General features: G+C 44.3%; 1 protein-coding gene across 2 annotated transcripts in view; it reads right to left on the bottom strand.

Annotated features, from left to right (window-relative positions):
• Ampd1 (adenosine monophosphate deaminase 1) overlaps positions 1-13,463 on the bottom strand; it is a 24,062-nt gene extending 10,599 nt beyond the window's left edge. Inside the window, exons 1-5 of one of the 2 annotated variants that reach the window (XM_034500307.2) lie at positions 13,369-13,405; positions 12,089-12,100; positions 8,263-8,443; positions 6,305-6,470; positions 2,354-2,519 (exon numbers count right to left, since the gene is read on the bottom strand). In XM_034500307.2, the coding sequence (XP_034356198.1) occupies positions 2,354-2,519; positions 6,305-6,470; positions 8,263-8,443; positions 12,089-12,100; positions 13,369-13,390 (547 nt within the window). In that variant the 5' untranslated portion in view covers positions 13,391-13,405. Of the gene's footprint in view, positions 1-2,353; positions 2,520-6,304; positions 6,471-8,262; positions 8,444-12,088; positions 12,101-13,368 lie in introns of both variants that reach the window. The other variant, XM_076933039.1, reaches the window with a different exon arrangement.
• Between the last annotated feature and the right edge of the window lie 363 nt (positions 13,464-13,826).

Raw genomic sequence — 13,826 nt, 5'->3', positions numbered from 1 at the left:
GCTGTCCTAAAAAGCATACTCATAGAGATCCTCCTGCCTCACAAATGCTGGGACTAGCGTCATGCCCCATCAATCACATCTAGCTTCATTTGTCCTTTAAACAAAGCTTATTTTCCCAAAGTGACTTAAATTGTTATAAAAATAACTAGGAGCCAGACATTGCTGGCTCTTTTGATCCCAGCACTTGGGAGGCAGAGGCAGGCTATCTCTGAGTTTGAGGCTAGCCTGGTCTACAGAGGGAGCTCCAGAACAGGCAGGGCTATGCAGAGAAATCCTGTCTCCAAAAACAAACAAACAAACAAAAACTATGATAATATTTTATTTATCATAAGAATGATTTTCAAGGGCTGGAGAGATGGCTCAGTGGTTAAGAGCACTGACTGCTCTTCTAGAGGTCCTGAGTTCAATTCCCAGCAACCACCTGGTGGTTCACAACCATCTGTAATGGGGTCTGATGTCCTCTTTTAGTGTGTCTGAAGACAGCAACAGTGTACTCCCATACATAAAATAAATATTTAAAAAAAAGAGTGACAGTTATATTTTTAAAAAAGGAATGATTTTTAAGTTATTTAGTAGTATTTATATAATTAATACACTACTTAGAAATACTTTTTTAAAATTGATTTTTGAGACAAAATCTAATTATGAAGCCTTGGCTGGTCTCTCACTCACTCTGTAGACCAGGCTGCCCTCCTATGGAGACCCACTTGCCTCTGCCTCCAGAGTGCTGGGATCAAAGATGTGGGTCACCACTTCTTATTTCTATTTATTCATTTATGTGTTTCTTGTTTGGTTACTTAGTTAGTTAGTTAGTTAGTTAGTTGAGGAGATGGGAGTGGAAGGTGGACTTTTTGGGGGTGGCTCTTTCAGCCCAAGCTGGTCTTCAATTTGTTCTGTAGTTAAGGAATTACACTCCTGTTTAAACTCCTGATTTCTGGTTTTTACCTTCAAGTGCTGGGCTTCCAGGCAGGTGTCACCAGATATGGTGATAAATACTTTTAGTTTCCTGAAATTGGTCAACACAAACTTTCTGCTTAGTGCAGTTTACTGCTTTGTTTAAAAAAATTATATAAAGTTGTGATAAAACTCTGGAGTATTACTTAAAAACAAAAACAGCCTCTTGCCAGATACTTTTGATGCACACCTTTAGTCCCAGCACTAGGGAGGAAGAGGGAGGTGGATCTCTGTGAGTTCAAGGTCAGCCTGGTCTACAGAGCAAGTTTCAGGACAATCAGAGCTACATAGTGAAACCCTGTCTTTAGAAGCCCTTCGCCTCCAAAAGAAGAGGAGGGGAAGGAGAAGGAAGAAGAGGAAAAAGAGGAGGAGAAGAAGAAGGAAGAAGAGGGGAGGAGGAGGAAGGGAGAGGAGGAGGAGAAAAAGAGAGAGAGAAAGAAACGGTGGCATTCGGTCTGCACCCTGAAGACTTGGGTTGACTCTAGGCATGTGGATTTAGGGTGACTAAGCAAGGCAAAAGGCAAACCAGAGATGGAGAGAAGCCTAGAAACAGAACAACTGCAGAAAAGTGCCGAACTACAGGGAGATCTAGAAAGGCTTCCAACTAAAGCTGGGAATGAGGTGCTAGCCTATAATGCATGCACTTGAGAAGGTAGGTCAAAGAGTTCAAGGACATCCTCAGCTACAAATCTAGTTTGGAGGCCAACCTGGGTAACTTGAGATCCTGTCACTAACACTCCAATCATAACAAAGACTAGGAGAGTGGGGCATGGAGAGAAGTCTTCAGTTTAGAAATAAGTCATGTGAGCAAGTAGAAACCTGAATGGCTGAAATGGATGGAGACAGGTGATTCTGACTGGCTGTGTAGGGAGGGGATGGGGAGCATGGGAATTTTTTTATCAGGAAAGTAATGTGCTTGGAACTGTGTTTTGATAACCAGCAGAGACCTGAGGATGAGACAGAGGGCAAGGCTGAATCGTAGCCGAATAATCAGGACACCTAACACAACCACTGAGACTAGGAGATAAACGTCTAACTTGGGGTTTCAGAGAGGTATTATAAGGGCCCACCCAATCAAGTGACTGACATGGACCACAGGTCAGGGCCAATGGCAACTATGATATTTTAAGGCTGGGTCACTAGTCATCTAAGAACATATGTTAAAATTCATATTTAGAGCCTGGCATTAGTGGCCCATGACTTTAGTTCCAGAACTCACTTGAGAGGCAGAGGCAGGTGGATCTTTGAGTTTGAGGTCAGCCTGCTCTACAAAGCAAGTTCCGGGACAGCCAGGACTACACAGAGAAACCTTGTCTTGAACAACACAAAAACAAAAAACAAAAATCATATTTAGTAGGTAAGCCTAAGGCTATATTACATTCATGAGAGAATAAGTTACCTGGATAGAAGTTCTCATTTGCTACCAAGGCCTCACCGTCGATGCTCCTCAGGTACTTGGAGGGTGTCTTGGGGAACCTCTGGAATGACTTCTGCATGTATTTCTCCCTTATACACAATGCCCGATAGAGACCTTTACACACCTCCTCAAAGTCTTCAACGGTTACCTGCCGAGAAAGTGTCAGAGCTGAGCCTGTGAGACCCTGGAAAATGGTCAGGCTGATCTCTCAGGTTCTGGCTTTCCTGTGTGCTGTGGCCTTGTTGAGCCTACCGCACCTGTCTAGCTGATTCCTCCTGTTCTGGGACTCTGAGACTCTCTGCAGGAGAGACTCTTGGAGTTTTTCTACCTCTTTTAACTGTACCATACCTTACCTGTGATAGAAATCTTTCGTGTGAATTTTGCATTTGTTTCTGAGGTTGTTTTTGGTGTTAGGACTCAAATCCAGGGCCAAATACTCTATCACTGACTCTCTAGGTACCCCATTTAGATTATCTACAGACAAATGTGATTAAAAAGAACTTTTTATTATCACTGTTTGTTTTTAGGTTATGTAAATACTGGGTTTCATCATGGCACCTTCACATGTGTGTCAATATTCTTTGTTCTTATCCTTTTCCTTGCCCTCTGCCCTGCCCCATGCCCCTTCCTCCTGCAGCTGTGCCCTGTCATCATCCGGGGAGTCTCTCTCTGCTTCTCTATCTCCACCTTCCTTCAGACCTCTTCCCTATTTCATGATCCCTTTTCCGACTTCTGGTTTTGTCACACACACAATTTCAAAGCTAGGTTCTCCATATAAGAAAACGTGAAATTTCACCTCCCATGAGTTTTAATTGCATCTATTCTGAATATGTGATGATGTTACAATTAATATTGTGTGTGTGGTGTAGCTGCATATTTGGCAGGTGTGTGCGACCAAGGAGGACACCACCAAGTGTCTTGTTCTGTCACTCTCTGCCTTATTCCCTTGATAGAGGGTTTCTCACAGAACCCAGAGCTAAGTTGGCAGGTACTAGGACCCAGGGGCTCTCCTGTCTCTGCTGCCCATAGCACTGGGGTTACAGGCAAGTGTGGCCATGTCCAGTTTTCTACATGGGTCCTGGGGTCCCATGTAGAAGGATCTTGAACTCAGATCCTTCCTGCTTTCACTTTAAGGGTCTTTGAGTCCTCATTTTAAGTACACTCATTTGGGTGCACTTTAAGTACTTAGTGAACCATCCCCAAGCCCTGCGATTCCATTTTTTAAGAAGAACACATTCTACCATTGCATAGGTAGTCTTTCTTTCGTGCAACATTTGCACACTGAAAGTACATACTTCTGAAACTGGATATGGTGGCACATGCCTATAATTCCAGCACATAGGAGGCTGAGGCTGTAAGTTCAAGGCCAGCCTGATCTATACAGGCATTCCAGGACAAGGTCTTATTTCAAAACAAACAAAAACAAAAACCAACAAAATAAAATATAAACTTCTGAGTGTGGTATCTCAACTGTCAAAATATATTGATGAAGGCCAGCAGTTGTTAAGTCAGGGTCTCACTTTATAGCTGAGGCTTGACCTTCAATTCCTTATCTCCTTGCCTTAGAGACAAGATCTCATGTAGCCAGACAGGTCTCCAACTTACTATGTTGCCAAGAATGGCCCTAAACTCCCCCTACCTCTACCACCCTGGTGCTGGGATTATAGGTGTGAGACAACAGGCCTAGCTTTTAAAAAAAAAATGTTTTGAGACAGTGTCTTGAACTCACTATGTAGCCCAGCCTCAAATTCTTCTCTCATCTTTCCTAGCATTACAGGCATGTGTCACCATTCCTAGCTTCTTTTAGATAGTCTTAGAGAATTTTATCTCTGTGTAAAAAGAGAAAGCTTCTAGAATAAAACTTGGTTTGAGCTGCTGGAGATTCCCTGCCTTCCCTCCAGTTTACTATGTTACCGGAGCCTCAAAGACCTTCTCTCCGAGGACAGCATAAGTGTGATCTCAAAGGCTAGAGATACAGATGACGGAGCCTGACCGGTAAGTCTATTTTGAGAGCTCATATGGAGTTCTATCAGGGGAGTGCAGCTGCTGGCTGGTATACGCTTGACTGGAATGGGGTCCTCCTCTATGGGGGGGTCCTCTTCCGCTGACTGTGCAACTCAGGGAATGACACAGACACATGGAGCCAGTGAGGAAGGAGACACCCAGCCAGCCAGATCCAAGAATGAACCCTGGCAATCAGCAGGGTGGCATATGTCACAGCCAGACAGCTCACACTCAAGTCTATTTTGAAAGAGAGATGCCTACATTATCCCAAAGAACCCAGAGCAAGCCTGGTTCTGGAGCAAACCTGGTTCTGAGCATCAGCTTCCAAAGACACTTGTTCTATCAGCTTTTCGCAGGCTAGGGTGGGCTTCTATTCACCTGCATGTCTCCAGCCCTCAACATCTTAGTGTAAAGGCCTAGATGCCATGAGACCTAGCAATAAGACCCTTATTGATAAGGGCCAATTAAATTCTGTCAATTACTTATCAGGTTCCATAGGCCCTGAGACTTTAGTCCTGAGATGCCCCTTCCCATCTCTGTGCTTACATTTAGAGGATGCTCCTGTTGGCTACAGGGCACAACCAAGAGGAACATTGCTTGCAGCTTAGCCTTATTCAGCTGCTAAGTGAAGCCGCAAGACCCCAGGCCCAGGTCTCTGGTGTGGGGTCACTCTTCCCTGACTTCCTTACATTTCTCTCCTATTTCTGTTCTCATGTCTACCAAGCACACTGATGCCAAGTGTGTCTCCTGAGCTTTAAGCCTTGAAGTCTGGAGTTTTCCAAATTGTGTTTATCATGTCTTTACCATTTCATCAAGAATTTCATGTCAGCTCTTTACTGTCTGCGTCCGCCGTTTGCTCAGCACCCTGGTTGCCATACTGAAGAAAATAAACAAACAAGAACGGCTTGCATTTCGGCGCCCCGAGCCTTGTGAGTGTCTACATGAGACAGGGGCTCAGCACTGGCACTGCATCCATATTTGGAGCAGAGACTGAGTGCTCGACAGCAGTTTCACTAATACGATGCTGATACTGCAAGTCCCTGTGGCAGAGATTTATTAACTGGCCTACTGCTGGGATAAGACAAGCAGGGCACATTGTTAGTAACATGATGAGTTCAGTATCCCTGTGACATGCTAGAATCCACTCCGAGTGACGCCTGCTATGTGAGCTACTGCAACGAGCCCAGGGACTTTATACAATCTAAAGACAATGGTCTTGCTGGATTTTTCTTTTTCTCTTCTTTTCTTTTTTTATTATGTGTGTGAATGGTGTGTGTGTGTGTGTGTGTGAAACCACAAGGCAAGGCTCGAGGGTGTGTGTCAAAGAAAGGTATTGCATCCCTTGGAACTGGAATTCTAGACAGTTGTGAGCCACCATGTGTGTGCTGGGAATTGAACCCAGGTTCTCTGCCAGAGCATTAAGTGCTCTTAACCACAGAGCCGGTCCTCTAGCACCCCCTCCACTAGATTTTCCTGTGTTTGTTTGTTTGTTTTGGCCATGTGCCACGGTGTGCAGATGGAGGTCAGAGGACAACTGCAGGAGTTGGTTCTCACCTTCCTGTAGAAGCTGGAGCTTGACTCAAGTCTCCAGCCTCCTCGGCAAGCTCGGCTAACCTGCAGTGCCCTCCCCCGCATCCCCTCACCTCTGTGTTTACTTTATGGGGCAGTCAGCTACAATAAAGTGTTCTTCCTTACTGTTCTCTTTGGTCCTTTTGCCAGTCTGTTCACTGCAGTCTGGGTTATGCACAGTGAATCTTTCTTCGTATCGTCAGTGTATTAGCATTATGTGGGATGATGGAGCAACACAGAAATGTGACGTTCAGCATTAGGACTGAGATGCAGAAGAAGCAGAGCAAGAGAGGAAGGGAAGACAGCATGGAGCTATGAGTGTCTGTCTGGGGGCACATCTGCATGGTAAGCACGACTCACCCCAGAGGCATAGTCACCAGTGATCTGCACCCTCTGGAAGTCAGGCACACTCTCGTAGGTCGGGGATGAAGAAATAAATTCTTCGATGTGGGACATTTTGGTAGAAGATGTTTCACTTTGTGGAATGGACAAATTAACAGTCTTCCGTCCTTGGAAGCGCCTTTTTCTGGGTTTGAAATTAACAAATAAAAAAAAAATTAGCTTGGTCCTCCTCAGGAGTTCCATCATAATAGATGGATTTTTCACTATGCTGGTTTATTTTGAGGCCAAAAAAGGAAAAAATTAAAATATGGACTGGTTGTCAGAAACAAGATACTACCATAGTGGGAGAAGGAAGTACCCAGCAAATTTGATGGTTGCTTTTAGTATAGGGGGCCTGAGGGGGTGTATTAGAAGGCCGTCAACATAACACACTCCTTCCCAAAAGGTCTGGTATGAATAGAGTCGGCAATCAGCTGTTACAGTGAACACGGGTGATGGCAGCTGTATCCTGTGTCATTGTATTCATGTTCCGTAAATTCTGAGAATTTCCATTCCCTGGCAGTACAGTACCACACCTTAGGAAGTTCTGTTGCAGTTTACATCTGAAATCCCACCCTCATGCGCTGAAGGCTCACTCACCAGCTTGTGGCTCTACTGGGGAGAAGGCACAGTTGCTAAGAGGTGATGTAGTGGACAGGAGTAGGTCCCTTATCAGGGGCATGCTCTTGAAGGGGATAATGAGACCCTGAGCCTCCCTCCTTGACCCACCCTCCTCCCTCTTTGTGCCATGAACTCCATGATATCCTCAGACACCACAAGCCCAAAGCAACAGGGTCAACTGACTGTGGGCTGAAAACTCCGAGACTCTAAGCTCAAATAAACTGTTCCTCCTCTAAGTCCACATGTTTGAGTGTTTTGTCACAATGATAACAATCTAAGGCAGCTAGCTACTTTATAGGATTTCTGTGAGATGTAAGAATGCATAGCAAATGTCTTGCAGGGTATTAAAAACTTTATTGATACTGTTTTCTTTCTTTCATGTTGGTTTTGGTTGTTACTATTTGGTTGGGGGTTTTTGTTTGTTTGTTTTTTGAGACATGGTTTCTCTGTGTAGTCCAGGCTATCCTGGAACTCACTCTGTAGACCAGGCTAGTCTTGAACTCACAGAGAACTGCTTTCCTCAGCCTCCAGAGTCCTGGGATTAAAGATGTAGACCACCACTCCTACCTGATAATATATTTTTTTATATAAACAGGTATTTTATTTGGGGGGTTTTGTTTTGTTTGATTTTTGAGTTTCTACTTTGAAGAGAGACTAGCCCTGGGTGAGGTCCTTCAGAGGATCTTAAAGGAGATGATTTGCTGCTCCTCCTTTAAAGGAATAAAACCAAGAAAAAAGACAGCAGGAAGAGACCAGCAGGATGGGGGGGGGGGGGGTGCGGAAAGCTTGAGAACAGTGTGGTGAAGAGCTATAGGGAGTGAAATAAAAATTTTTTTCATGAAAGACCTCTGGTAACTCCTGAGGGAAGGGTAACATGCATGACAGGTGCACTATGGGCAGAGATGAAGACATCCCACCAAGGCCAAGGTGCCCTTCAGACTTTCTGGAGAGGGATTCATATCAGAGAACAACACTGGTGTTGACCAGGGGATGTGCCTGAAGGCAAGGCATTTGCGTTCCAGTTTCCATGCCAACTATGTCTATGTTGAGAGTGCTTACTGCAGCTGTCAGCCCACTTTGGAGGCTCCAGTTCTCTTCCTGGGGTGATAGAAAGGCTTTATTTAGCTTACAGTGTAGACAAGGGCAGGAGGGGACTGCTTTCTTTTTTCTGTCACTCAGTGTCTCACCCTAACCTGTTCAAAGAGACAGAAGAAGAACTTGGAAGCCCGGCAGAGTTATTCCTTTCTGTGTGGCCTGCACTCAGACAGACCTTCATTCAGGAGCCGCCACACTTTGTCCCAAGGTGCCACACTTACCTCCTGCCGTCCATGGACATGGACAGGTTCTCCATGTGAAATATGTGAGCCTGCATCTCACGAAGGGAAATTGGGCAGATCTCTTCCACGTCGAAGGGGGAGATCTCATGCCGACCTCCCTCATCTTTGACTTCAGAGGCAAACACTTTTTCAGCAAAGCTACGCATTGCGTCATCAATTTCTAGAAGAGGTTTTTCACATATTAGTTGACACCTTTGTCCAAAATCTACCTAGGAGTTTTCTCGAGGTATCAGGCACAAGGGTTAGGATAATGTGTGTTGGCTTCATGCTTTCCCTGACCCCCAGCCAAAGCTCCAGGCCGGCTCTTACATTACTGCAGGGTTGTGTATGGAGCACACTTCTGGAGGACCCTATAGATGCAGCTGGACTCCTACAGGACAAACTCTTAATGCAACATAACTTGCTCCTGGCAGGGCTAAGGTTGGTTTCATAGTCATTGCATAACACAGTCCTTTCCATTGGGTCATCTGGGTCTTCCTGGTAGTTTTAAAGACACTGTAGAAAGGACCAATGATCCTGGGAGCTAACCTCCATGTTGTTTTTTGGTTGATTTGTTGATTTTTAAACCTGATGTCTGTGATATGTTGTTATGTGGTGAAAGGGAGCTGCCAATACTTAGTAGTGTGTGGTGGGAGTACATTCCTTGTGGGCGTGGCCTTTGACAATGAGTGACCCTTACAAGGCTAACATACTGTTGGTCCTTACGTTTTCCCATTCATTCTCTCTCTCTCCCCACTCTGTGTATGCATATATGTGAGAGAGAGGGAGAAAACTGAGGCACAGAGACAGAGAGATAGAGAGAAACAGAAACAAAGAGGGAGAGAGGGGGGAGGGAGAGAGAGAGACAGACAAACTGGCAGAGACAGAGCACACCTCGGATATCAGCTTTCTTCTACCACTACATAGGTAGATTCCAGGGACTGGACTCAGCCCATATTTTTCCATTCTTTTTGTTTGTTTGCTTTGTTTTACTTTCCTTTATTTTTTCAAGACAGGGTTTCTCTGTGTATCCCTGGCTGTCCCAGAATTCACCCTGTAGATCAGGACAGCCTTGAACTTAGAGAGAGATCCACCTGCCTCTGCCTCCCAAGTGCTGGGATTAAAGGCGTGCACCACCACTGCCCAGCCAAAGTTTTTCTATTCTTGAAATGAAGAAACAAGGGTGAACTCTATTAGCCTGACAATGAATAATCCCCAAACCTTCAGGATGTAAGACCCAGTTTTATCTTACGGGGTAGTGATGGCCAAAAGGTGCCTGATTTTCTGTTGAGTTCCACTTTCTTCTCTACATGCCCAGCTCACTAGCCGTCTCCCAGCTCACTCCTGCAACACCCCTAAGAGCCTTTGGTACTTCCAGAAAGCATCTGGTGATCAGTACTGAGAACAGTAAAGAACTAGCTACTGGAGCAACACGGACACAGAAACTTGCCATGGAGATGACAGAGCAAACCACCAGTGAGAACGACCTCTGTGCCAGGGTCTATGCAGGCCTCCAAAAGGTGGCTATTTTCAATCAGATGTAGTGGATAATGAGTTCAAGTCCTGCACTTATCAACTCCCTCACCCTGCTCTGTGTCAGTTTCCTTGAGTGTTAAGTGGGAGTGCTGATACCACCCCAACCTCACTCTCGAGGCTGTTGTGACATATTGTGTGTGGAAACCCTTCAAGAAAAACCAAAGCATTAGAGTAAACTCAATGAGGTAATTTGTCAGTGTCGGGCAAGCTCACAGTTGGTTTAGCTTTGGCATTAAAGATGACTTGTAGTTATGATGGTATGGGATGAAGCATCCATTAGAAATGATAGCAAGTGACTCATGATGTCACCAACACTGTCAGATGAGCTCGTTTAAAATCCTGGCTGGTGATGGCAGAATTAACAGGGAAGACAGTGTTACCTGAACCTTGAGCCCTCATTTGTCTTGTCATACTCCAACACATCCAGAAACCGAGAAACGAGAAGTGCGCTTGGAAGCTGTTAGTCGTTCATTGGCAAGTGCAGCAGCCCACAGCAAAGCAAATGGAACACTAAGTAGATGTAAGTGACAGCTGAGGCCATCCCAGCCCACCACCAGCTGATCCCGAGAAATAGCTCCTTCCCTCCTAGAGCACCACAGGCACCTCGGAGATGAGCGGCAGGTGAAGTTAGATGCTTCATGAGCCATGAAGGGCAAATGGAGATAGGTCAGTTGGTTACGATGATGAGAATGAGGGTGTCAATGGTTTGTCATGCTGTGCCTGTGGCAGTGCGGTTGAGGACCTTAGGGAGGGACCGTATGGAGTTGATGCCAGAGATCCAGTCCCATCTGGTGACATGCTGGCTCTTCCAGAACAACCATTTGTTACCTAGAACTGTTTATATCCATTTGGCTCATACATTTTTTTTTAAGTATATCTTTTACTAAGGTTGCATTTCTCTAAACCACTACCGATGGCTGAATGTTATATTCCCAAGTAGCTTACATGCTGACCCAAAATGATATGGTTGATTTTTGGTTCCACAGAATTAGACAGCTGTTTTGATTCTATGCAAGCACAGCTGAAATTCAATCGCTAATTCGAGAGCTTTGCCTTTCCCACTACTTCAGGGCATGGTGGTGACTTCAGGCAGGAAAAAGTGAAGCTGGTATTTAAAAGTAAGTAGATAAGATGTGATGACAACCCAAATTCAGGAAGGAGAAATAATCTCCTCAGGCATGTGTAGATAATTACTGACCCCTTCTTAGCAAGTTGTTTGAGATCATGGGATAGCTGAGGGCCAGTGTCTCAGGCGCAGGGCATCTATCTCAGGACAAATAGAAAAGAAAAAGGTAAAATGGCAAGATAGGCCACTGGATTAAGGTAAGAAAGGGTGCCCATAGCATCAGGTAGCCTTGGGCAAACCACAGTCACCAGGAGCCTCATGGTTCATCATCGTAAAAGGGGGACGTTAATAACAAGTCAACTTCGGAAGGATGCTCTAGAGATCAAATATGAAATATTTAAAGTCTGCAGGGAGCTCTCCGTGACACTCAGGATTACTAACGCAGGAAGTACACAGCTCTTGAGAAGGTCACCATGCTTGCTTCACCCCCGCAGGTCCAGAAAGCCAGGCTTATTTCCCAGCAGAGTTTATTCATGTGTGGGGTAGGCCAACTTGCAGGCTCCCACCTCCCACATCTCATCTTACAGAGGAACTTGGAGACAGAACCTCATCAGTCAGCAAAAGAACATTAGAAGTGGAGAGCAGGCAGAACACATAACTAAAGCTAATTTTATCTAAAATCATGTTTTATCTTGTCAAAAAAAATTGGCAACAATTTTTTTCCCTTTTTGCACTAGAGTTGAAGACCATCTAAAGCGAGCGTTAGTACACCCCTGTTCACTAGTCTGTATGTTTGATTTCACAATAGCAAACAACTAACTTGGGAGGTGGCCTTTATTTGCCTGTGTGTTTCATGGTTGTACTCTAAGACAAGACAGATCCTCATTATGCGGGCCAGGCTCGCCTTGCTCCATGGAGCATGCTTCATGCTCCTGCCTCAGCCTTCCCAGTGCTGAGATTACAAGCCTTCACCAGTATGCATGGGCTCATGTTTCCTTTATAGGGAAAAATAGTAGGTGTTTTGTTTTTAGTTTTTGTGTTTTGGAAATCCAGGAGAGCCGTGAAGGTTGTTTGCTATCTACAGTTACTAGTAATCATTACTGGCTTATAGTGGTTCCGTTTATAAACACTGCTGAGAAATAAGCCCCTTTGTAAACTAAGGAACACTGTCACTTCTTTTACAGATACTTGCAATTGGCAGGAAAAACAGTCCAAAATACTCACGTTTTCCTTGACCTGTGTGAAGTGAAAAAAAAATGAGACACAACACATGAAAAACTCTGGGCATCTGTTGTGACCATGAACCCAGGCTCTGGGAAACAGGTGTAGGCTGCCACGGAGAGGGGTGGTACCGAGTACTGTTCTATGTTATCTTCTAGTCTACTATGCACTATCCAAGGACATAATGGGAATACGGTCACTGTAGCTTTCATTTCCATCCTTACTAGCAAATATCTTTAAGCACACATTAATATTCTTTAAAAAGTCCTTCTTTGCAGGGCCATGGTGTGCGGGGCTGAACCTGGGGCCTTGTGTACTAATACCAAGCTCGTATTCCACTGCTGAGCCACTTTTTGTAGGATGGAAATTTAAAAGAAAGCAAAAGATTGATCTGTTGAAAAGGGCTAGGAACTCTCAAACAGTGCTGGGCCTGGGCAAACAAAACCAGCTTATTTGGTAGCACCAAACAAGTGGGTAGCACCCACTGAACCATCATTTCTGAGACCCGATCTCACGGAAATACTCTTTATGCACAGAGAAAGTTTTAGATGCATATAAGGTCAGGAGGACATTTATGCATGTAAAATAGGTTTAAAAAAAAAAACCAGGAGATAATTAAGAAAACTTGAATACCATCCAGCCATTTCAAATGGGTTTAGGAAGCATTTGGAATAAATACATAATAGTTATCACATTATGTTAAGCTAAAGCTTATCCTGCCCAAAGGCTGCACAATTACAAGTGTAACACAAATGCAACTGTATCTATCCTTAAAAGCATCTTTAATCTCCCATAAACCAAGGACTGAGAAGCTGAACTCGGAAATGTTGAGTGGATCCCTTGAACAAGACTATGTGACTTTTTAAGTTACCATTTTCTAGTTTTCCTAAGTGTTTATTACTTTAACTTTTGGTGTAATTGTTCTTTTTATTTCACATGTCTGGCATTTTATAGTGAAACATAACATACAATTGATTTCTTTTTTTAAAAGAATCCTCTGAGTGCAAGTGTGGGTTGTAAAGCACTGGAAGTCTGGGCTAACATTTCTCTCATGGTCATAATCGTTAGTACAGGGCTGACAACCCTTCTCTGGGCTGTGAAATCAGTTTTCTAAGGGATTCAAAGACATAGTTTGAGAAAAAAACCCTCCTCCCACTACTAGAAAGAAACCAAACACTTGAAAACGAGTTGCCTTTCTCTGGTGTGTACATCTGAAGCGATTATGAACCCTAAATAAAGGGTTGTTAAAGCTGACATGGTAGTTATGCTACCTGCACACCTACCTGTAAGTTTGAATAGAGGCATTGTGACTGGGATCCTTGACTCTAGGAGAGAACAGCAGAGGAAGGAGAGAGACTGTGGGGACGGCGGACTGACTCTCTGAAATACCAGGACACTTATTTTATTATTTTGTTTTGCCCCCTGTAATCTGACCCTTCTCTGCTAAAAGGGGAGAGATGAGCTTCAGACCTATTTATAGCTTTAGGCAATGACAGTGAACAACAGGTGAAGCCTCCAGTCTTTATCTTGGGATTTTAGAAAAGGTAATGACAGTGGCCAGAAATCAGTTTTCAACACTCACCACACAACACGCTAGCTCATCAAGTGTGCCTTTTTCTTACTCGATGTGATCTTGTGTTTATTTTCCACCCCACTTATAGCACGGTGTCATGGACTTTTGAAAAGGAGTGTCTTAACACCAGGAGGGCTTTCTGTAGTTGGTGAATGTTCTGGTAATAGT

The sequence above is a fragment of the Arvicanthis niloticus genome, chromosome 4 (genome assembly GCF_011762505.2).
Source record: "Arvicanthis niloticus isolate mArvNil1 chromosome 4, mArvNil1.pat.X, whole genome shotgun sequence".
NCBI classification, from domain to species: Eukaryota; Metazoa; Chordata; class Mammalia; order Rodentia; family Muridae; genus Arvicanthis; species Arvicanthis niloticus.
Note: the sequence above shows the minus strand (reverse complement) of the source record. Positions and strands in the feature narration are given on the sequence as shown.